The sequence below is a fragment of the Lissotriton vulgaris genome, unplaced genomic scaffold (assembly GCF_964263255.1).
Source record: "Lissotriton vulgaris unplaced genomic scaffold, aLisVul1.2 SCAFFOLD_314, whole genome shotgun sequence".
Classification (NCBI taxonomy): Eukaryota; Metazoa; Chordata; class Amphibia; order Caudata; family Salamandridae; genus Lissotriton; species Lissotriton vulgaris.
In genome coordinates, this window is record NW_028252733.1 from 1,226,891 (window position 1) to 1,249,379 (window position 22,489).

The 22,489-nt window shown below is 47.7% G+C and overlaps 1 protein-coding gene across 1 annotated transcript in view; it reads left to right on the plus strand.

The window, feature by feature from the left end:
- The first annotated feature begins 13,291 nt into the window (after positions 1 to 13,291).
- GTPBP4 (GTP binding protein 4) overlaps positions 13,292 to 22,489 on the plus strand; it is a 211,195-nt gene continuing 201,997 nt past the window's right edge. The window contains exon 1 of the mRNA XM_086951152.1: positions 13,292 to 13,431. Coding sequence (XP_086807278.1) covers positions 13,384 to 13,431 — 48 coding nt within the window. The 5' untranslated portion in view covers positions 13,292 to 13,383. The remainder of the gene's footprint in view (positions 13,432 to 22,489) is intronic.

The following is a 22,489-nucleotide window of genomic DNA, read 5'->3' on the forward strand; positions in this document are numbered from 1 at the left end:
GGGGGGGTTTGTAACGGGATGTTGGTGGGGAATTGGGGGTTCCGGTTGGGGTGATTTTTTTTTAAATTATAATTAAAAAAAGAATGAATCACTGGAGCGGGAGAAGATTGCGCTCAGGAGAACTTCAACGCTAGCCCCAGAATAGCAACACTATGTCCTTGAATTCTTCTGCGGTTGTACAGAATACTGCCAGAAATGTCTTATCACAAATACTCCAACTGAGCAGATAGGAACTGAAACGGAACACCAAGCGAGAAACTCGTTAACTGAGTAAGTCTCCGCTCAGTGTCCGAATACCTGTGAGTCCCACGACGGGTGACAAACTCCAGAGCTCCTCGCCAGAAAACAGACTGAAGAACAAATGGACTCTGTAATTCCCTATGGAATCTGAGGAAGGACTGAAAGAAGTGAGCAGGCAAAGACCCCTCACGGAGCGGCTACTGCGGAGAATTTCTCAGAGCTCTGTAGAAAAACCGCCATTCCAGGAAAAACGACAGTTGAAGTGCGCAGAGCTAACCGCTCGTGCACTAACGATCTGTCACCTGGATTCCTGCTAAACACTAGAGCGCTAAAGCACCCAAAGAGCGGCCGCCATGATGGATGCTGTTAAATGGCCTCAATGCGAACTACATTAACCTTCTAAAGGAACGAGACAACAATTGTCTCCAAGATAACAGAGAATCCCTGCGGGAACCAAGTAGATGCCTAGGCAAGCTGAGGGTTCGGTAACTAGCCTTCCTGACAGCCCCTGGACAGTCTTCTTGCCCCCCCCCCCCCTTCGGGTAGGTATTCACTACAACACTAAATTGGTTTACTCCTGTTTTTATTACTGCAAGATATGTTAACTTCACATACGGCACAGTTTTTTTACAGCGTGAACAGAGGGAAAAGACAGCTTTTCGTTTGTGGGATCCACAACTGAAGACTTCTTTGGTTCTCCGGGTCCCGGGCTTCTTCTTTGTAGTCAGGCGAGCATTGACCCAGAAAGTAAAACAAAGAAAAGAGGGCTCAGGCTACTGTTTCTCTCACAAGCTTAACCATAGGGAAGGGGAATACGTTCACCGTCACCAGAGCCTAATGTGTATGGCGTGTCTAGTACGCAGGGAACAATAGTGCTCATTCACTGGTGCCCCTTAAGCGTGCCAAGGTCCCTTAACTAGCCCAGAGCATGCACCGGGCACTTGCCTGCTCCCACGACCCTCCTGGGTTGTTGTGATGGGAGACCCAGTCTCCGCGCCATTGGGGAGAACAGTGGTCCCGAGGGCAGTGCTCCTCCAGCAGTTGTACTCCTCTCCTTCCAGCCAGCCACACTGCAGGTCCCGCGTTGTTCCTCCTGGGTTGATAAAGCGGAGGTTTTCTTTCTCGTCGCTCGTGCTCCCCGCTCTTCTTCCGCTTCGGCTTGCGTGGCGTCCTCCTCTCCCGCAAACCACTCCGAAAACCCTTACGTCTCTTTCAGTCGCCACAAGTCTTTTTCAACAGCTTCCCCAACTCGTCCTGGTTCAACGACTAGACCGCTAACTGCACTTCCGGTTTTCTTGGTGGCAGCGGCCATGTTGGGTTGGTCGGCGCCGTCTGATAGTCGCAAACCATCACACTGCCTTCCCCTCTGGAATGAACGGTCGGGCCATTCAAGGTTTGGAAACCTGGAGAGATAGTCCACATTTGTTTGGCGTTTTCCTGGTACGTGTATGGCCTCAAAGGTGAAGGGCTGTAATGCAAGAAACCACCGTAAGACCTTGGGATTGGAATCCTTATGTAGTGACAGCCATGTTAGAGGAGCATGAGCAGTCAATAAAAGAAATGAAGGTCCCAAAACATAATATTGTAGGGCTTCCATAGCCCATTTGAGCGCAAGGCACTCTTTCTCAATCGTAGCGTATCTAGCTTATCTGGGAAACAATTTTCTACTGAGGTACAGGATGGGGCGTAAATCTCCTGAGTTATCTGGTTCAGATAGTACAGCCCCAAGGCCTTTTCTTGAGGCGCCGGTTTGAAGGACAAATGTCTTTTTGAAATTAGGACAGGTAAGGATAGGGGAGGTACACAGAGCCTTTTTTAGCCTTTGGAAACTTTCTTCTTGGGGAGCGAACCAAGGGAGGTGTTTTCCTGTGTTGGTTTTTGTGAGTAAATCAGTGAGGGAACTGGCAATTTCAGAGAAATGTGGTATGAACCTCCTATAATACCTAACCAACCCGAGGAAGGAGCTGATATCCTTCTTACAGGAGGGTCGGGGTATGTTGGTTATGGCCTCTATTTAGTTGATTTGGGGGTCTATGCACCCTCCCCTGTTGTTGTTTCCTAAATACTCTATATGTTCGGTTCCAAAAGTGGTCTTCTTAGGATAGAGAGTAAGGCCTACTTGTTCCAATGCTTTTAAAACTGCTTCTAGATGCACTAGGTGTGTTTTCAAATCGGGCTATATACGACAATGTCATCTAGATACGCAACCGCAAACTTTTGGTGCAGTTCTAATATAGCATCCATCAATCGCTGAAAAGTAGCGGGAGCCCCATGGAGGCCAAAGGGCAAAACTTTAAATTGATACAGGCCCGAGGGTGTTGAGAAGGCCATTTTCTCCTTAGCTGCTGGGGTCGAAGGGATTTGCCAATAGCCTTTTGTTAAGTCTATGGTTGACATCACTCTGACCTCTCCTAATCTTTCAATTAATTTGTCTACCCTTGGCATAGGATAGGCATCAAATTTTTGTGTGGTACGTCTACTCTGTATCTCACAGGGGTTACTCTACTTAGAATCTTGTAGGGACTTTGCCATGTAGCTAAGAGTTTTTTATCAGAGCTAGGTAGAAGGATAAGTACCTGATGCCCGGTATTGATTTCCCTGAGTCTAGTGTGACGGTCGTACTGCTGTTTTTGTCTATTTTGAGCATTTTCCATGTTGACATGTACCACACCCCCCAGGGAAGACAAGGTATCCTTCAGGGAGGCAGAATACTGAAGTAGGGGTTTGCCCTCATCCTCCTCTTCCGTCCATTTTTCTATGGCCATGTCTAGGAGCATTCTAGGTCGCATACCAAACAGGAGTTCGAAGGGTGAAAACCCTGTTGACCTCTGTTCATGTGTCCTGATAGCAAACATGACAAGGGGTAGTTGTCTATCCCAATCTCTCCCTGCCTTGTCTATGCTTTTCCTTAGGATGGTCTTTATCGCGCGGTTGTATCGTTCTACCAACCCATCTGTTTGGGGATGGTAGACTGATGTGCGTATCTGCTTTACTTTGAGTATGGCACATACCTGTTTCATTAATCGGGACATAAACAGGGTTCCCTGGTCTGTTATTAATTCATGCGGAAACCCCACCCGAGAAAAGAAGGTGGCCATGGCATGGGCAACATTTGTGGTAGTGGTGGAGAATAAGGGAATGGCCTCTGGGTATCTTGTTGCATAATCAACAAGTAATAAAATGTTATGATGTCCCCAGGCTGAGGGAATTAGGGGTCCCACCAGGTCCATCCCTACTCTTTTAAATGGGATATCTATGATAGGAAGGGGCTGGAGTGGTGCTTTGGGGATAGCTGGTTCATTGACCAATTGATAACGGGAGCAGGTAGCACAATATCTGGCTACTTCCTGATACACCCCTGGCCAATAGAACCTAGGCAGTAAATATTTTAGGTATGTTCTTTGCCAGAATGCCCACCCCCAGTCTGGCTGTGGATTCGAGTCAATACCTGCTCTCTGAATGGTCGTGGCACTAGTAATTGTTCTTTCCTGTTAGGCCCTTCATGCGATATCCTGTACAAGTGACCCTTTTTAACACAGAAGAAGGGGCCTACCTTGTCCGGTTGATCATCTCTTTGGGCTGCCCAAAAGCTCTGTCCCACTTCTTGAGATGTATCTGAGGAAGTAAAGATATGAGTGGTTAAGACCGGCTCAGTCTGTCGGTACATGGCCAGTTCTTTCCTTTTCTCCCTACGAGTTTCTGGTACTTTAGTGGTCGTTTCCTCTATCTCTTCATCGTAGAAAGGGGCACTATTCAACCAGGCCACTGCAGGAGGGGAGGATGTATATGCCTATTTGTGAAACCTGGGGAGGTCTGTTCACAACAAGACTGTCTCAGGAAGGTCTGGTATCACCCTCACTTTCCTCCACTGGGATTCCCCCTCTATATTCAACAAGACCTCAGCAAAAGGGTATAGCTTCTTTTCTCCATGAACACAAGTCACCTGTATACATTCATCTTCCACTATTTCAGATTCACGTATTAGGGCCCTGTTGACTACTGTCTAATGACACCCTTTGTCTAGAAAAGCTATGTATTTGTTTTCTGTACCTTTCTGGGGGGTTTCCTGTCACTAATACCCGCCCCCGGGTATATCCCACCTCCATAGGTTCCTGAGGTGGAAGGCGGGAAGGGCAGTGTCGGGCTATGTGCTCCCACTCCGTGCAGTGGAAACACTGTGGTCCTGGTGGAGCGGGACTTGACATGGGTGGTTGGGGCTGGGGTCATGGGAAGGCTTGACTTCTCTGTAAGTATGGGCGGAAAATCCGTTCCGCTCGCAGATTTTGCGGATTTTCAGTAAATTCGCAATCCGCGAGATTTGCGAATTTCCCGCAAAATTCGCGAGCGGAACGGATTGGGTCAAAAGTTCAAGCTGACTTTTATAACTCTTTTAGAATGGCGCCGGCAAGCTGCCAGAGCCATTCTAAAATAGTTACAAAAGTCAGCTTCAACAGGAAGCTTTAATAGATAAAGTAAATCAGGTGCTCGAGTTGAAGCTCAAATTCAGTTACACAATCATTAATCACCCCAAACTTGGGGTGATTAATGATTGTGTAACTTAATTTGACCTTCAACTCGAGCACCTGCTTTACTTTATCTATTAGTGCTTCCTGTTGAAGCTCTTTGTAGCTATTTTAGAATGGCGCTGGCAGCTTGCCGGCGCCATTCTAAGTGAGCTGAGGGTAGAAGGGCACAAAAGTGGGGCAGAGGGCAGAAGGGCACAGAAACGAGTGGTATAGAGGGCAGAAGGGAATAAAAAACGAGAGGGTGGCAGTGATTAACCAGGCCAAAAAAAACCCGCGAACATGCAAAGCGCCCCGCAAACACGCAAAAATATAAAAATCTGCAAATTCGCACGAATTCGCGAATTTTGCGGATTGCGAATTCGCAAATTCGCGGATCGCAAATTCGCAAAATTCACCCATGCTTACTTCTGTGCTCTATGGGAGTTGTGGTGGGTTTGTTCGGCATCCTCGGAGGTCCTGTTGGAGTTCTATGGGGAGCTTTGAACTCATGAGATCGGTGGTATGCACAAGCCCGATCCACCGCTACAGTAACTGATAAGTTGGGATGTTGTTTAATCCATGCCCTTGTATTAAAGGGTAGTGCTTCCAAGTACTGTTCCAAGTATACTTTCTCTGTGAGCTCATCCACAGAGGAGGTGGTAGATTGCAACCAACGATTCCCCAAGTCCCTCATTCGATAGTACAAGGCCCTTGGGTTATCTCTCACAGTCCATTTTTCTTTTCTGAAGCGAGAACGATAGTATTCCTGGTCACAGCCTAAGCGTTCTAGAACGGCCCTTTTTATGTCGGCATAACTAGTGACACCTGCCGGGTTGGCGGCTGGGTAGGTGGCCTGTAATTCTCCTGACAGCAATGGTGCAATACACTGTTCCCATTTTTCTGGTGGCAATGTAGCTGTATGAGGCTACCCTTTCAAAATTAACAAAGAAGTAATCCGGGTCATCCCCTTGCTGGAACTTCTGGAGTACCGAACCTGGTACATTAGGATGTACCCGTGCACTCGATATGGCAACTGTAAGGTGTAAGACAGCGATGTCTTGAACTTTTTGATTAGTGGTCAGGAGAGCTGCTTGATCCTTTAGAGCTGCCTGTAGAGCTTATCTTTCCTTTTGTTCCTGCTTGGTGTGCTGTTCAAAGACCAGCTGCAGATGGTGTTGCCCTTCTGCTAATTGGGTACTAATCGCCTCCTTGGTGGGGTTCTGTCTTTTTCCAGAGAGTGAAGTCTCACTTCTGACACCACTGTGGTCGGGATGCCCCTGGACAGTCTTCTTGCCCCCCCTTGGGGTAGGTATTCACTACAACACTAAATTGGTTTACTCCTGTTTTTATTACTGCAAAATATGTTAACTTCACATATGGCACAGTCGTTTTACAGCGTGAACAGAGGGAAAAGACAGCTTTTTGTTTGTGGGATCCACAACTGACGACTTCTTTGGTTCTCCGGGTCCCGGGCTTCTTCTTTGTAGTCAGGCGAGCTTTGACCCGGAAAGAAAAAACAAAGAAAAGAGGGCTCAGGCTACTGTTTCTCTCACAAGCCTAACCATAGGGAAGGGGGGAACGTGCACTGTCACCAGAGCCTAATGTGTGTGGCATGTCTAGTGCGCAGGGAACAATAGTGCTCATTCACTGGTGCCCCTTAAGCATGCCCAAAGTCCCTTAACTAGCCCAGAGAATGCACCTGGCACTTGCTTGCTCCCACGACCCTCCTGGGCCGAGGTGATGGTAGACCCAGCCTCCTCGCCATTGGCGAGACCCGTGGTCCCGAGGGCAGTGCTCCTTGAGCGGTCGTACTCTTCTCCTCCTTCCAGCCAGCCGGTCTGCAGGTCCTGCGTTGTTCCTCCTGGGTTGATGAAGCCGACGTTTTCCTTCTCATCGCTCCTGCTCTCCGTTATTCTTCCGCTTCGGCTTGCATGGTGTCCTCCTCTCACGCAAACCACTCCGAAACACCTGACGCCTCTTTTGGTTGCCACCAGTCTTTTTCAACAGCTTCCCCCACCCGTCCTGGTTCAATGACTAGACCGCTAACTTCACTTCCCGTATTCTCGGCGGCGGCGGCCATGTTGGGATGGTCGGCGCTGCCTGATGGATGCAAACCATCACAGAGGCATACAAGAAAGGGCCTGGAGCTCACTCACTGTCCTGTCAGAGGTGATGGCAACCAGGAAGGCAGTCTTCAAGGTCAGCAGACAAAGAGGACAGTTGTGCAGAGCCTCGAAAGGGAGCGCACATTAGATATGCAAGAACCAGATTCAAGTCCCACTGTGGCATTACGAAAGGAATAGGAGGGAAAAGACGAGTAATGCATTTGAGAAATCTATTTACAACAGGCGACCTGAAAAGAGAGGGCTGATCAGGGAGCCTGAGAAAGGCCGAAATAGCAGAAAGGTAGCCCTTGATAGTGCCCAGAGCACAGCCCTACTGGGCCAAGGAAAGAGGAAACAGAAGAACTTCTGAAAGAGGGGTAGAAAGAGGGTCCACAGCCTTTGCTGTGCACCATGCCACAAATTTGTTCCACCTGCAGGCGTATAGCAACTTAGTGGAGGGACGCCTGGCTGCCAGAATGAAATCACAGACTTCAGGAGGCAAGTCAAAAGGAATCAACTGCCACCGCTCAATCTCCACGCAAAGAGGTGGAGGCTGGACAGGTTCAGTGGAGGACCGTCCCCTGCTGCTACGACAGAAGATCCTCCCAAAGAGGCAGTCGGATCGAGAGATCGATGGTCATACTGAGTAGCTCGGCATACCATATTCTTCGAGCCCAGTCCGGAGCCACAAGAATGACTTAGGCCCGGTCGTGCCCGATCTTCTTCAGCACTCTGGGTAGAAGTGGTGTATGCGGAAAGGCGTACAACAGACCGCAACTCCACTCACGGCGAAAAGCGTCACCTAGCGAGTGCCGCCTTGGAAATTCCAACACGCAGAACTGCTGACATTGCACGTTCTCTTAGGTGGCGAATAGATCTAACCAAGGCTCTCCCTACTGTTGAAAGAGACCTCGCGCCACGTCCGAATGAAGACGCCATTTGTGATCCATCATGCACCTGCGGCTGAGTTTGTCCGCCTTGGCGTTCATTAAACATGCCAGGTTTTGAACCACTAGGGAATCATAGCCTGAATAGCCTGGACTCGCAGTTTGGGAGGATAAGCCCGAAACTGCATCATGTCCAGAACCGCTCTGATGAAGAGGAGCTTCTGAGAGGGAATCAGGTGCGACTTCGGCACATTGACGGAGAACCCCAGAAAATGCAGGAGGTTGGCTGTAGTCTGGGAGTTGGAGACGACTGCCTGGGGCGAGCCCGCCTTCAACAGCCAGTCGTCGAGATAAGGGTAAGACTGGAACCCCTGATCTGCGCAGATGAGCTGCGACCACCGCCATCACTTTCATGAACACCCGAGGGGCACTGGTAAGGCCAAAGGGGAGCAAGGTAAACTGAAAATGCTTGTGGCCTACCGTGAACCGCAGGTAACGCCGGTGGGCTGGCAGGGCTGGAATGTGGAAATATGCGTCCTGCAAGTCCAACGCTACCATCCAGTCTCCAGGGTCGAGAGCACACAAGACCTGAGCCAGATTGAACTTCTCCTTCCGAAGGAAGTAAATGACTTGCCTGAGGTCCAAGATAAGACACAGGCCATTGTCCTTCTTGGGCACCAGAAAGTAGTGGGAATAACAACCACGTCTTACTTCTGGCGCAGGAACGCGCTCGATGGCCCACTTGTCCAAGAGGGCTGCGACGTCCTGTTGAAGAAGTGCCAAGAGTTCCCCCGACATGCATTGGTACTGGGGTGGCATGGCTGGAGGGGTAGTCTCGAAGGAGAGGGAGTAGCCCTTCTGGACTATGTCTAAAACCCACCTGTCCGAAGTGATGGTGCATCAGTGGGAGAGGTGATGGTGAATCCTGCCACCCACTGACGTTTGATGGGCCTGAAAGACCAGACTAGAAAGGTTTTGGGGCAGTTGTGGCCAGGTGGAAGTGGACTGACCCACCCACTGGCCCCCTGAACCGCCTCTGCTGTTCCCACGTCTGCGGCTGCGCTGAGACTGCTGCTGCTGCGGCCTGTGGCTCTGAAGCAAATGTGCTGGGGTGCCCTTCTGTTATAGCTAATCAAAAATGGAAGGATCACTTGTCCTGCATAACATTGGGTATGCGGGAACGGTTCTTAAATCCCAATAAAAAACCCTCATACACGTGTTCACTGATGGTAACGTTAAGCGGTATATTTTCGTTCTCCGCTTTTCCTCACACGTGTCTGCATAATCATAGGGTTTAGTGGTTATGCAACCTCCACCTGGAGGTAATACCCTTTGTTAAAACAGTAGTGACCAGAAATGGTGCTCGTGAAAGGTGAAGTGTTAAAAGTCTCTAGGTTCCAGATACAATTCTTTATTCTTTCCGGGTTCTTAGAGGCAGTAAAAAATTATTAATGTGGGTGATTAAGAGCTATTATGACTCAATCACGCCAAGACTGTGAAAATAGGTCGACATGTTTCAGCCCTTATTCGCCAGGAGGTCGGGTGGGCTTTCTTCAGGACCAGGTGGTGAAGTGAAAAGAAGTGAGAGTTACTCCTAAGTATTACTTAGTGTATCTATTACAGAACATCATTTGAGTTGTTGTTCTAAAAAGGTCCTTTGGTACCTGTGAGAAAGAGATATTTATAAAAAACAAAACAAGGGGACGGGGTTCGGGATTCACACAACATTATGTACGGTATTAAACCGGTAACATACAATGCTCATTTGAGTAGTATGTGGTCTTCTCTATACTATTGCTCTTACTCCCTATGGCCTGGGTAAGGTCAACTCTCTCATGTAATTTTGGCAAACTGGTGTTACAATTACTGTCAAGTCTCTAGTAGCAGTACTAATTGTACAGGCGGAATAAGAAAGGCGTATTTCATATACCTTTCAGATGTTGTGTTAATACTGTATACAGAAAGCATTCATTTCTCGAAGGCATATCTTATATCCCTTACACAACGTTACTTAGGCACTCTCTCATTTACTCGTCAAGTGGTATTGGGGTCTCGAAGGCGTATTTGATGTACCTTCTGTATGTAGTGCTCATGCATTCACCATACTTATGGGGTAACATTTGTTTCATACACTCGTTTGTGCTCGGATTTTTGTACACCAACCATTCATATCAAAAAGGCGTATTTCATGTACCTTCTTAAGATGTCATGCATGCATTTGAGTAACGCTCGTCATGCAGTCTTTTTAGTGTTAAAATCATTTACTCCAGTACAAGAAGGCGTGCTTCGTGTGTCTTCCGTGAACTCTGCTATACTCAACAAAGTGATTTAGTGTTAGAGTGGAATGCGTGTAGTTTTTTAATTCATGTACCTTCTTTTCGGGTTATTTTAACCTCATCAGGATCCGCGTGGTTCAGCGGGGCCTGATGTAATAAATTAGATCTCAGTTAACCTATCCCAAGAGTAATACGTTATGGTTTTGTTGCAGTTGCTTCTGCTGCTACCTTCGGCCACCTCGTCACTCGACTTGTTCTGTTGCCATGAAAGGAGCAAAAAGCAGAAGGCGGAGGAGGGCGAGTGGCCGACAGGCCCAAGCACTTGGCCGTAGCCTGTGAGTCCTTAAAAAGCTCCAACGCGCTATCTGCCCTGTTGCCAAAAAGGTGAATGCCATCAAAGGGCATGTCCATCAGGGTGTTCTGGACATCCCCCGAGAAGCCAGTAGTCCTCAGCCAGACATGGCGGCGGAGCACCACTGTCGTGGAATTCGCTCTGCCCAGCGAGTCGGCAGTGTCAAGGCCACATTGTGTTGTGAACTTGGCTGCATCTGTCCACTGAGCAATAGCCTTTGAGAGCACTGTTCGCTCCTCCTCCGGACACTGAGGCAGCACTTGTGCCACCGTATCCTACACAGAGTGGGAGTAATGGCCCAAGAAGCATGCAGTGTTCACCGACCGCAGCCCTGAACTGGCGGAAGAGAAAATCTTCTTAAAAAATTGTTCCAGTCTCTTGGATTCCCTGTCCGGGGGTGCGGTAGGAAATTGCTCTGGGACGTTGAGGCTTAGACAACAAAGCTCTCACGAGTGGGGTGTTGGGAGAGGAAAATGGGGTCGCCCGGGGCCTGGCGATGGAGTCGGGCCACGTTCCTATCCACTGGAGCTCATGTGTTGGGCCTGGATCAGCTTACCAAAGGAAAATTAGAAAGTGCCTCATTGAAAGGTCGGGTCTGGTGGCTCAGTGGACTAATGCATCCACTGCAGGAGCCTGTGTTCGACCTCATGGTCACAGGTTCAAATCCCGGCGGTCCACTCAGCCTTTCATCCATTTCAGGTAGATAAAATGAGTACCATTGATTGGGTAACAATATACATCTGTTATTTCAGCGCCAAGAGACCTCTGGGTGAACGTGCGCTTTACAAATACACCTGTTATGTTATGTTATGTTATGAAAGGCAGCAGTGGCTCTGCAGAGCTAGCCGCCGGCTGAAGCACTTCTGTCAGGAGGTTAGTCCTGATGGCCACATAGGGAGCTGGAGGTTGAGGGCCTCCGCCGGCCTACACAACACCACTGCATAACTGGCACACTATTCCATAGCCACGGTAGGAGGAGTGAGCATGTCAAGGTTAGGAGAGGTGTCAAGACCGCTGGCATCCCCCAGTTCCTCTGCCCAGTCAGGGTCAAACTCACACTGAGCTGTGAGAGGGTCCTCAGACCCCTCCCAGTCCTCCCCTTCCTCTTCAGGCTGATGTACAGGCCGAAAATAAGGAGGCTAGACATAGGGGTAGAAAGGCCCAATCGTGTCGGAATCGGCGTTGAGTGATGCCGTTTCGGCGCCGTGTCCATGTTGGGGATTAAACCGGGGGCTGCGTTCTCCGGTGCAGAGGGCGACGTCGGAGGTGGTGCTGGTGGAGCCGACTTCGGTGGAGGTGTAACAAGGTCAACCGGTGTCGACTGGGATCCAGGCCCGGATCCTTGGGGGTCCTGCAGCACCGTAGCCGACAGCGATGCTGGGCCAGAGCCGCCAACAATGAAGGGCAAGGGCCCCCAGTTGGGTTCCCGGGGACCGATGGCCCAAAGAGGTGGGCCATGGCTGACAGAAAATCCTGCAGCTGGGCCAGGGTCGCCGACGGACCCAGGAAGGGCAGGGAGGCCGATGGCGACAATGTAGGCTCCGCAGGAGCCGCAGGGGAGGCACCACCTGTACCTTCAGCCGCAACGGGCAAGTGGATGTGGTCGAGCGATGACGCTTTTTCGGCTTCTTGTGCTTCGTCTTACCTGACGCCGAGTGCGAAGTCTTCGATCCAGAAGAACAATGGTGATGGCTCCGCGACTGCTCCCTCACCTTCCACGGGACCGGGACCTTGAGCGACGTGGAGCCGACTGCCGGACCTCAAGCAACTTTCAGGACCGCTTCCGCAAAGTCTTCGGTGCCATGGCCTGGCAGTCGGTGCACGACTTGGAGTCGTTGTCGCACCGCAGGCAGTAGAGACACACGTGGTGCGGGTCCGTCACCGACATCATCCGATGACAGTCCCGCAAGAATTGAAACCGGGCATCTCTACGACTCCAGGAGTCGATCGACCCGAAAAAAACTAGACAAAAAGGCTCAAAAACACAGTCAAAAAATGTATCGGGGTACTACTCTAACCGGACCTGCGCTTGCTGGTGCGGATAAAGAAAGAACTGACGTCAGGGCATGATGACGGCGTCTAAGTAGCTGCCGCAACATCATCTCGGCGACCACTACGCCAACGACAAACGCGGACCCGCACAACGCCACCTTCTGACGCGCAGGGGTACTGCTGACTTTCCGGATCCAGGCTGACGCCTGGGGGTTATTCTAAGGTAAGGAATCTATCACTATGTATTTCTTTCAGCTAGACACGCACACTAAGTGATAGTCTCAGCAATGCCCATGAGTGACCATTGGCTCATTTAATTATAAGCTTTGGATCGAGTCCAGCCTTAAGGGTGCAGGTTGCAACAAAGTATGGGAGAGGCTGGGTGGCACTCTACAACATCCACACACAAGATAGTTCCATTCAGTGCTAGAGAGTACTATGGAATTATGAGTTTAGGGCCAAAGTTTTTTTTTTTGCCTGCCTGTAGCAAATTATTTTTTGGATAAAATTGAATGGGTCCCAGGCAATGTATTCCCAAACAATGAAGCTTTGCAAAAACCACAATAAAACAAGAATTGCTACAACTATTGGCTTTTCCAAAACTTGTTTTAAACATCCATGTCAAACAAGACCTAAAAAAGTAGACCTCATTCCGTTCATTGTTTGGGTAATTTAATTTTGCGTTAGGCTTGAAAAAAGCCTAGGGATAATTAACATCTCAATTTAGGTGCTACGAATTGCTATCTTAAGTATTTGTGGATTTTCATTATTGACTGTTTCTTTTGATTGAAACTAATTAGAGTCAGTCTGCTTTCGTAAGAGCCTCAGGATCTTAAAGGTAAGTGGGACGTTACTGTTCTATCATGGCCGCCAAGTTTGACGCCTATCATCAGAACACGCAGCAACTGGTCCGTCTTTTCTTTCCGTTGCCTTCGTCATGTAGACTTACTGCAAGTTCTACATTGGTTCTTCCACGCCTTGCCGAGTGCAGCTGCAGGAGCAGACCGAGAGAAGCTGCCTGCAGTCATGGCGTTGTACAACTTTAAGAAGATTATGGTGGTTCCGTCATCAAAGGTACGTAGTAGGACTGCGCGAAAGGTCTGCCACGTGCCCCAATGTTCTTTGCTACCGTCTCCGTGCCAGGTGTAGGTTGGAAGCGGCGTTCCACCTCGCTCAATCAGGGCACGTGTTGGCTGTCTCAGGGTGGTGCTTCACTGTCGTTTGCGGATGTAGGAAGATATCGTTAATGGGACTTGCTGTAATCCGTTTGCTGTCGTACACTCTCATCGTGTTTACCGAGTTCACCCTCGCACAAACTTTTCCAGAAAGACGTTTGAGAATTGATCTTCGTCCAAATTAGACCTGTCACTGGTGCCGTTAAAAATAAACTTGTATCCTATATTAAAATAAACTAGGAGGGACGAGTCACGGTTTCGTGTGTATGTATATATATGTATGGCGTTAAGTGGCATGAAAAAGGGGGGTCTCTTTAAGGGGCGTGACCGATGCAGTTAGAGGCGTGGCTCAAAAACACCCTAAGCTAAAAACCTGTACTTAACATAGTGTGCAGATCACCTGGCATTTTGATGTTTCTGTTGTTGCATATAGATATATAATACAGAAAACAACATTATACCTACAACAAGCCAGGACTATTGGCTTTGCCAATGGTTGTTAGCCGCATAAGATAAGCAACAACTATGGATTTGTTGTATATCATATTGAAAATACTTCCAATCTGAAATGATGAGATTGTGAAAGAACTATAGTAAGTCTCTTTGAAGTGACTGTCATCTAAGGCAGAGAAGGGTGGTAGTGCTGTAGAGTTAATATTTATCTGTTTACCAAGGGTGAGGGCAAAAAATGGGGCACCCGATAGAGAGCCGTCTCTGCATCTTATATATATATATATATATATATATATATATATATATATATATATATATATATATATATTCTTTCATCTCCTTCTAGTGGCTTTTAACCAGTCCTCATCATCCATTGGTCAGTTGTGTAATTTACATATTCTGCTCACTACTGGATGGGGCAATAGGCCAGTGCACTTAAGCCACTGGCTAACATCGGAGTGAGGGCGTTCCGCTCTAGAAGGAGCACATCTGCTCACAAAGTAGTTAATTTAAGTGCGATGGACTAATGGTATACTTTTGGAGACGAAAAGCATATTTCTGCTTATAGCCAATAACTTATTTTCCCTGATAAGAACCCATTAGCCCCTCCAGCAATTACGTTTTTTTAAAAACCATGTAAAAACAAGCAAAAAGCTGACCAATGGACTTTGATGGTTGTTTTTCAATCTAATGGATTCATGCACTTGCTGCTTTTTAACCAAAGGAGTTCACAGCTCTACCTAGGGTGGTGGATGCGCTGAGCCTGCTGTTTGAGCTGGGGGTTCATTTTCCTCGAGCACCCGAACACTTCTCAGGAAGTAGCCATTTAGTGCCTTATCAAATCACACACCTGTTGGTGATTTTCAACAGAAGTGTAGAAGCAGTCTTATTGCGCCGGCTCTCACCCAAAAATCACAATTTGTTCCATTGACTATAGTTGAGATGCAGCTTTATGTTAACCCCTTGCGTGTGGGGCGTATTTTCCGCCTGTGCTGACTCCGCCTTGCGCGGGCGGAGTCATGACGGAATGGTTCCGTCATCAGCACAGCTCAACCGATGCTGATGACGGAACCGTTCTGTCATCAGCACGCAAGGGGTTAAACCTGTATTTTTTTGGGCCAAAACTTCAAGCTTTAATAAATTAGAGCTATTGAAAATTCTGATCTGGGTTAAATCAACCAAAAAATGAATATGTGATTGGGGAGAATGTTTGATTGGTTCAGCAATCCATACATCATCTGTTCTTTTTGTATTTGTTTCTGTAAGTGGGAAGGGTATGCCCCGCGCGGGTACCTTGCTTGCTACACCACCAGATTCAGGCTAGCCTGGCTGATAATTGGTGAAACTCCAAACCGGTCCCAGGGTGCTTGTGTCTGGTCCAGAGACGACCTGGCCTGCCAGTTTGGGCTGGACTGTTCTGAGGAACAAGGTCAAGACTGATTAGCGAATGGCTGTGTCTAAGCTGGAATGGCATGGCATGAAAAACAAGCATTTGCAATGCAATAGGTCTCGCATTAGGAAAGTGTGAGCTATTGGTATTGTAAATGACAATTTTTTTTAATATGTGTTGGTTTTGAAAATATATAAATTAATAGCATTGTTATTCACAAAGCCAATAACATACACTTTCTAATGCAAGTCCTATTGGCTATGGCAATGCTTGTTGGTAGCAAGCAAGGACAGTGCTGTTGTGGTGCTGAGTGATGAAGTGGTGTATTAGAGTGATGAAGTGGTGTATTAGAGTGATGAAGTGGTGTATTAGAGTGATGAAGTGGTGTATTAGAGTGATGTGGTGGTGTATTAGAGTGATGTGGTGGTGTATTAAGAGTGATGTGGTGGTGTATTAAGAGTGATGTGGTGGTGTATTAAGAGTGATGTGGTGGTGTATTAAGAGTGATGTGGTGGTGTATTAAGAGTGATGTGGTGGTGTATTAAGAGTGATGTGGTGGTGTCTCTGAATGGTGATGTGGTGGTGTCTCTGAATGGTGATGTGGTGGTGTCCCGAGTGATGTGGTGATGTCCCTGAGTGATGTGGTGATGTCCCTGAGTGATGTGGTGGTGTCCCTGAGTGATGTGGTGGTGTCCCCGAGTGATGTGGTGGTGTCCCTGAGTGATGTGGTGGTGTCCCTGAGTGATGTGGTGGTGTCCCTGAGTGATGTGGTGGTGTCCCTGAGTGGTGATGTTCCCGAGTGATGTGGTGATGTTCCCGAGTGATGTGGTGGTGTCCCCGAGTGATGTGGTGATGTCCCCGAGTGATGTGGTGGTGTCCCCGAGTGATGTGGTGGTGTCCCCGAGTGATGTGGTGGTGTCCCCGAGTGATGTGGTGGGTGAGGTGGTGTGACGGGGGTGAGGTGGGGTGAGGGTGACAAGGGGGTGTGAGGGTGAGGAGGTGTGAGGGTGAGGAGGTGTGAGGGTGAGGGTCCAAAGTAAATGGTAGCAGGGCAGAGATCATAAGACAGAGAGAAGGGACTGCATTGGTCAGTTTCAGAATCAGGAGGGGCAGAGTCAGCACAGTTTGCGAGGGATCAACGTGTCTAGAGGCAAAGCATAGCTGATGTAGCATTGCAGCTAGCAAGTCGAGTGTTTTCAAGCTGAGTGTCCCTAGAGAGATGGCAGCACAGCAACAGCATTTGAGGAGCAAGGCTACTGTAAACAAGCATAATAGGCTTTCACTTTCGTCCAGAAACAAGCTCTCGGCATTGCTGTGGCGGGGGGGGGGGGGGGCGGGAGCGCATACCTTTGAAGTCTGATGCGGGGAGCGGCAGCCTTTGAAGTCTGATGCCGAGGCACAGACAAATGGTGGTGAGTTATGTGGCTGGCGATGGTGTGCACACGCATAGATCACATGAACAGTATGCGATCCGCAGCCGTTTTGGTAGACTTTTCTTTTCCGCTTACTATAATCTCGCCGGAGCAATGCGCAAGCGCATTGGTTCAGGCGAGACCTAAAAAGGATTTAACCCAGATCTGTGACTGGGGGTGAAGGTTGAATTGGTTCAGTATTCCATCTGTTGTTTTTATTATTTTTTGGTTCGCAGCAAAAAAGATAACATCCTCATATATGTATTTTGATATTGTTATGTTATGTTATGTTAATTTATTCAGCGCACAGCTGCTCCAGCGAAGGAGCATCCCGGCGCTTGACAAGGTAGTCAACACAACACAACTAAGGAGATAAAGAGCTAAAAAGGAACAGACTCAGGGAAATAAAAAAGTCTTGATGGCCCTACGAAACAGAAAGAGATTATCAGATGCACGTATCTTTAAAGGGAGGGAGTTCCACAGGGCAGCAGCCCGTACTCGAAATGAGCGGCCTCCAGCTCGGCTAAGTTTAAACCGAGGGACCACTGCTAGGTCCTGACCAAGAGATCTCAACAAACGGGCAGGAACATAAGGCGTCAGAAGATTCGTGAGAATCGGGGCAGAGAGGCCCTTAAGAATTTTATAGGACAAGCAAAGAACTTTAAATTGAATCCTCTGCTTGACTGGAAGCCAATGAAGGGAATGTAGAGTATTGGCAGCGGAGCAAAACCTGGGCAGACCCACCACAGCTCTGGCTGCCGCATTCTGAACACGCTGCAGACGTGCAATTTCGACTTGATTCACCCCTACCAGGAGAGAGCTGGCGTAATCGAGCCGAGAGATTACCGTCGCCTGCAGGACCAGCTGCCTGGTAGAAGCATCAAAAAATTTCAATGCTGGTCTTAGTCCTCGCAGAATGCCAAAACAACTGGCGGCAATTCTCCTGGTATGGGAGACAAAGCTAAGGGCGGAATCTAGCCACACTCCGACATTTTTTGTCTCAATTACCGGAGTCGGGGTAGGCCCCAGTTCCGGTGGCCACAATATGTCACCCCACAGTTCCGATTTCTTGCCGATAATCATTATCTCAGTTTTTTTGCGTTCAGCTGGAGATGGTTGGAATTCATCCAGCTGGCAAGCGACCTCAGCCCATTCTGGAACCTAGGGGGCATCCAAGTCGGAGTCCCCGCTGAGCGTGACCGACAGCTGAGTGTCGTCAGCGTATGAGACCATGGTTTGGCCCCACTGCTTGACGACCTCAGCCAGCGGCCTCACGTACAGATTGAATAACGTGGGGCTCAGCGAGGATCCCTGCGGGACCCCCTGGTCCAGCGGATGGAATTTGGACTGATATTGATTTACATACTAATTATGTTTTCAGTTTTGTGACCTGTAACAACCGGATTTTCAGACCAGATAGAATCAGCTCACCAAGACACCACCAACCCGGCCGAAACATAACCACCTCCCTCCTCAGGACCTACTTACCTCGGTACCTGGGTACCTACCTGGGGATGGGGAATTAGCAATATACAAGCTTATATCATCAAAAACACCACTAAATCTATAGGATTACTAGGAATACTCACTGATTACTAAGGAATTCCATGTCATATCCTATGATCTCACCTTATAGTCTCACGGCAACTCAGGCCCAGACTATGCTACCCTCCTCCTCATAGTGAAGGGGGCAGTTCTGATCACTTACCATTACACACTGACCTCAATCAGTGCTCACGCAAGCCACAATCCTGTGGGTATACACACCGTATCCTCCCGGTGCTCTCTCTCAAGCCGCAATCCTGCGGGCATACACACCGTATCCTCCCGGTGCTCACGCTGCCGCCACAATCAGGTGACTATACACACCATATCCCCCCGGTGCTCTCAGTAACGCCACTACACAACGGCGGTCACTGTCCTATTGATACCTTTAACTCTCTCTCTCTCTGTTGGGAAGTTTCTCTATATTTCTAATATCTACTGGGAATGTCACAATATCATATTTTATGTGATAGATAGACAGTTCAATCCTCTCACACAAGAATGGCCAAATCACAACATGCAAAGGTTATTCTCTGATTTAGGCGCTCCCCTTGCTCAGTTACCACTTACCCGGACGGGAAACACATCCGTCCACATAACAGCATCTGACTAGAAGAAAGGTTAGTCTCATCAAGAAACAACACTTGCACAGCTGTTCACTAAGAACTGGGGTCCCTTTATTACACAATAGCAAATTATAACATCACAGTAACTAGCAATCTAGACATAGCCTGAAAAGTAAAGGGGAATAGACACATCTAAGGAATACATAGATCTGAGGGGTCTCTTTATTACAATGGAAAGCTTTATTACTAACACATCCACATATAGCTGACGGGAACTGTAGATGGCTGAAAAGGGAAATAATTATAACAGGACTGCACACCGCTGAAAGAAATGGAATTAATCAGTGCAACAATACAGTAGGGAATATAGCCTAGGAAATAAAGGAAAGGATTAATGTGTGTGTGTATATATATATATATATATATATATATATATATATCTATATATAATGGGCACTAATATAACAGGACAGATATCACCTGATTACTATGAAGTCTTGTTCTAGCTGTCATCTGGGTCCCTCTCTCGTCTGTTCCTTGGCTCATCTCAGATTCTCCCCTGCACTCTTGGACACACATCTGCGCCGATCACTATGCACTGGATTCCTCTCTCCCACGAACTGTCTTCACCTTCCAACTTCAGTCTAATGATATAGTTTCTGTCGCTCTGATAACCATCTGCTTCACTAGCTTCTTCACTTTGTCTGATTTGTTCCAGCTCCAATGTCCAACTCACTCCAGCTGCTCCCACAGACTAATCCACGATATAACTTCAGTCTCTTCCAAAAGGTATCACTCCAAACTCCAGATGTTAACTGCCTGCTCCAACTGATCTCTCATGATGTAACTTCATTCTGTCACCAAAGCATCTTACTCCAACTGCAAAGCAACTTATTCTGACTGCATCGTCTCCAGACTGCATCTCATCCTGACCAGCTCCCTCTGATCACAACTCCTTCTGACAAGTAACTGCTTCTGACTGCTTTCTTCAGCTCCAAAAACCATCTGAACTCTACCATTCCAAGATTCATCTGACCGCTCTCTTCAGCTCCAAAAACCATCTGAACACTCTGCCTCTCTGCACTTCGCTAATATGGAATGCTCTCCCCTAGTGGAAAGTTCCAGCCAGTAGCCTCCTCCCACCAAATCCATGTACCAGGCTCCCTGCTCCAGACGCCCTCACAGTGATCAACTGCTTGTTTCGTCTAGAGACTTGAGCCCAGGGACATTTCTTGATAAGATTCAGCTCCGGCCGGTTCTCTCTAGTTTGCAAAGAGCGAACAACACCTCATAACTAAAACATCACACTTTGACCTACAAGCATCTCAGTCTGCAGAGGCAGAAAGCAAAATGGAGTCTCTCTGATTCTCGGCCTTGTAGGCCCGAAAAGGATGAAATAGACACATAGCTCTATCAAAGTACATACACAAACCCTACCAATAGGTAATATAAAGTCAGAACTACAGGATCCACCATCTACTATAAGTCTTCAGGCCTGAAAATGATGAAAGGACACATAATTATGTCATAGGCAATAGATGGATTAGAGTCAGAAATATGGGATCTATCATCATATAAAGCAGCTATCCTCTAGTTTATGCTTCTAGGTCTGAAAAGAGGCACGAAAAGGACCAAAACAAGGTCTTGTAATAAGTAGATACCCCCACTTGAGTACAAACAAAAACTAATGTTCACTGAACGTTAGGTGTTGTCCAGTGAGTCTGTTCCCACTCATAAATAGTCATATATTCCCTCTTTCGTAGTCGTTCCGTGCTGGTGTCCCCTAAGGAAACAAATATCAATTATTCATCTAATGACTCCCCTGAGTTTTCGTGCCAACTTGCTGCTGCCTGAAGCAAGCGCATCCTAATATCTGATCTATTCTCCATCATACCAGAAGGTGAACCTGTTTCCTTTCCATACCAGATTTGTGAGTTTGGCTTTGAAAAGCTGTGCTATTCTGTTCCGATGTTAATCCATATTAACCTGTCTCTCACCCCACCACATCCTGCATCTTACAGTGGATTTCACAATCTGAGACCACTAGGGATGATCACTGTTTGTATGGGAGATGTTTGACAACAGAACCTAGTTCTTTTGAAAGAGGTGCACCCAAAGTTTACCACCAAACCTGGGTAAAGTTGGTTACTGATTGAAAGGCTTTATTTCGATAAAAAAATCTTAAAACGCAATTTACATCACCATAAAATCCACAATATATACAACAAACAAGTTACTATTAAATTAAGCTTGCTTGAAAAGCACAGACCATATTGCATAAAAGGTTCTACATATAAAAACACACATTAAATGGATATAGAAAACCTTTTAGTTCTGATGGACCAAGCCCATTCTAAAAATTTAGACATACCGCATATAAATAATGCCCGGGTATCTGACTTCAGGATACGTAGCGCCACAATATAATGCAGAGTACCTAATTCTCTACATATTGGTTTTAGCCAATAATCTCTTGGCGCTACGTATGCCGGACATTCAAACAACATGTGGGCAACCGACTCTACTTTGATCATACAAATTGGGCAGAAGGGGGATCTCTGTAAAGGAACTTTCCAGCGCACAGTCAATTCCCTGAGTGGGAGGGTTCCCACCCTAAACTTGAAGTACAAGGCCCGATCGCTAGGCTTAGTGATGATATCCAGGTAGGGTTCATAAGCTACCACATCCTTACTCCTCAAGAACTCAGCAGTTGTTCTACCCTGCATCGGATCAGATCTATTTTTGCTGGATATCCAGCCCCAATACAGTTTCTTAAGGGCCGCTTTGAGGGGGGGGAGATCTAGATTCCCAAGCATCCCGAGGTCCATATCACCAAGGAGAAATTTAACGTCTCTCAGCCACTTAATTTTAGACCAGCCGTGCATCGACATTGCCTCCAGTAGGCCTTCAGCATAGGTAGCTAGCTGCGGCACCCGCCACAACCGAGCCCATAATAACAATCGGATTTGAGCCTGAGCTTTAATCGATCTGCACCCCATATCTAATAGCAATGGTAGGGTCGGGGTACACTGTGGGAGTGCCATCAGGTCCTTCAAAAATGTATTCTCCGATCTAGCTAACAGCTCAATATTACAGGAGCCCCACAATTCAGCCCCGTAGAGGGCAGCACTAACTCCTCTAGCCTTACAAATATCAACAACCGGGGCGATCGGTTTAGTTGAAGAGGAGCGCTGCTCCTTAAGAAGTGCCCCCACTACCCTTTTCTGACCGAGTAGCATCTTCTGAATATGGGAGCTCCACAGCATAGTGTCAGTTAAGCGGATACCTAAATAATCGAATTCCGCAGCCCTCTCCAAAGGCGCAGAATTCAATGCCGGAGGACGTCCAAGTTTGTTGGGGGGGTTCAGCACCAAATATTTTGTTTTATCGGTGTTAATTATAAGCCCTCTGCCCGTACAGAAGGACTGAAAACTATCCAAAAGATTCTGTAGTCCCACGGGAGACTTCGAAATGAGGAAGTTGTCATCAGCGAAAAGGAGCGTTGGTATTCGCTTGCCCGCCAGGGACGGTGCATCAGAAGGATTTTTCAATAGATGTTCAACCACTCCGTTCACATAAAGAGAACAGAGT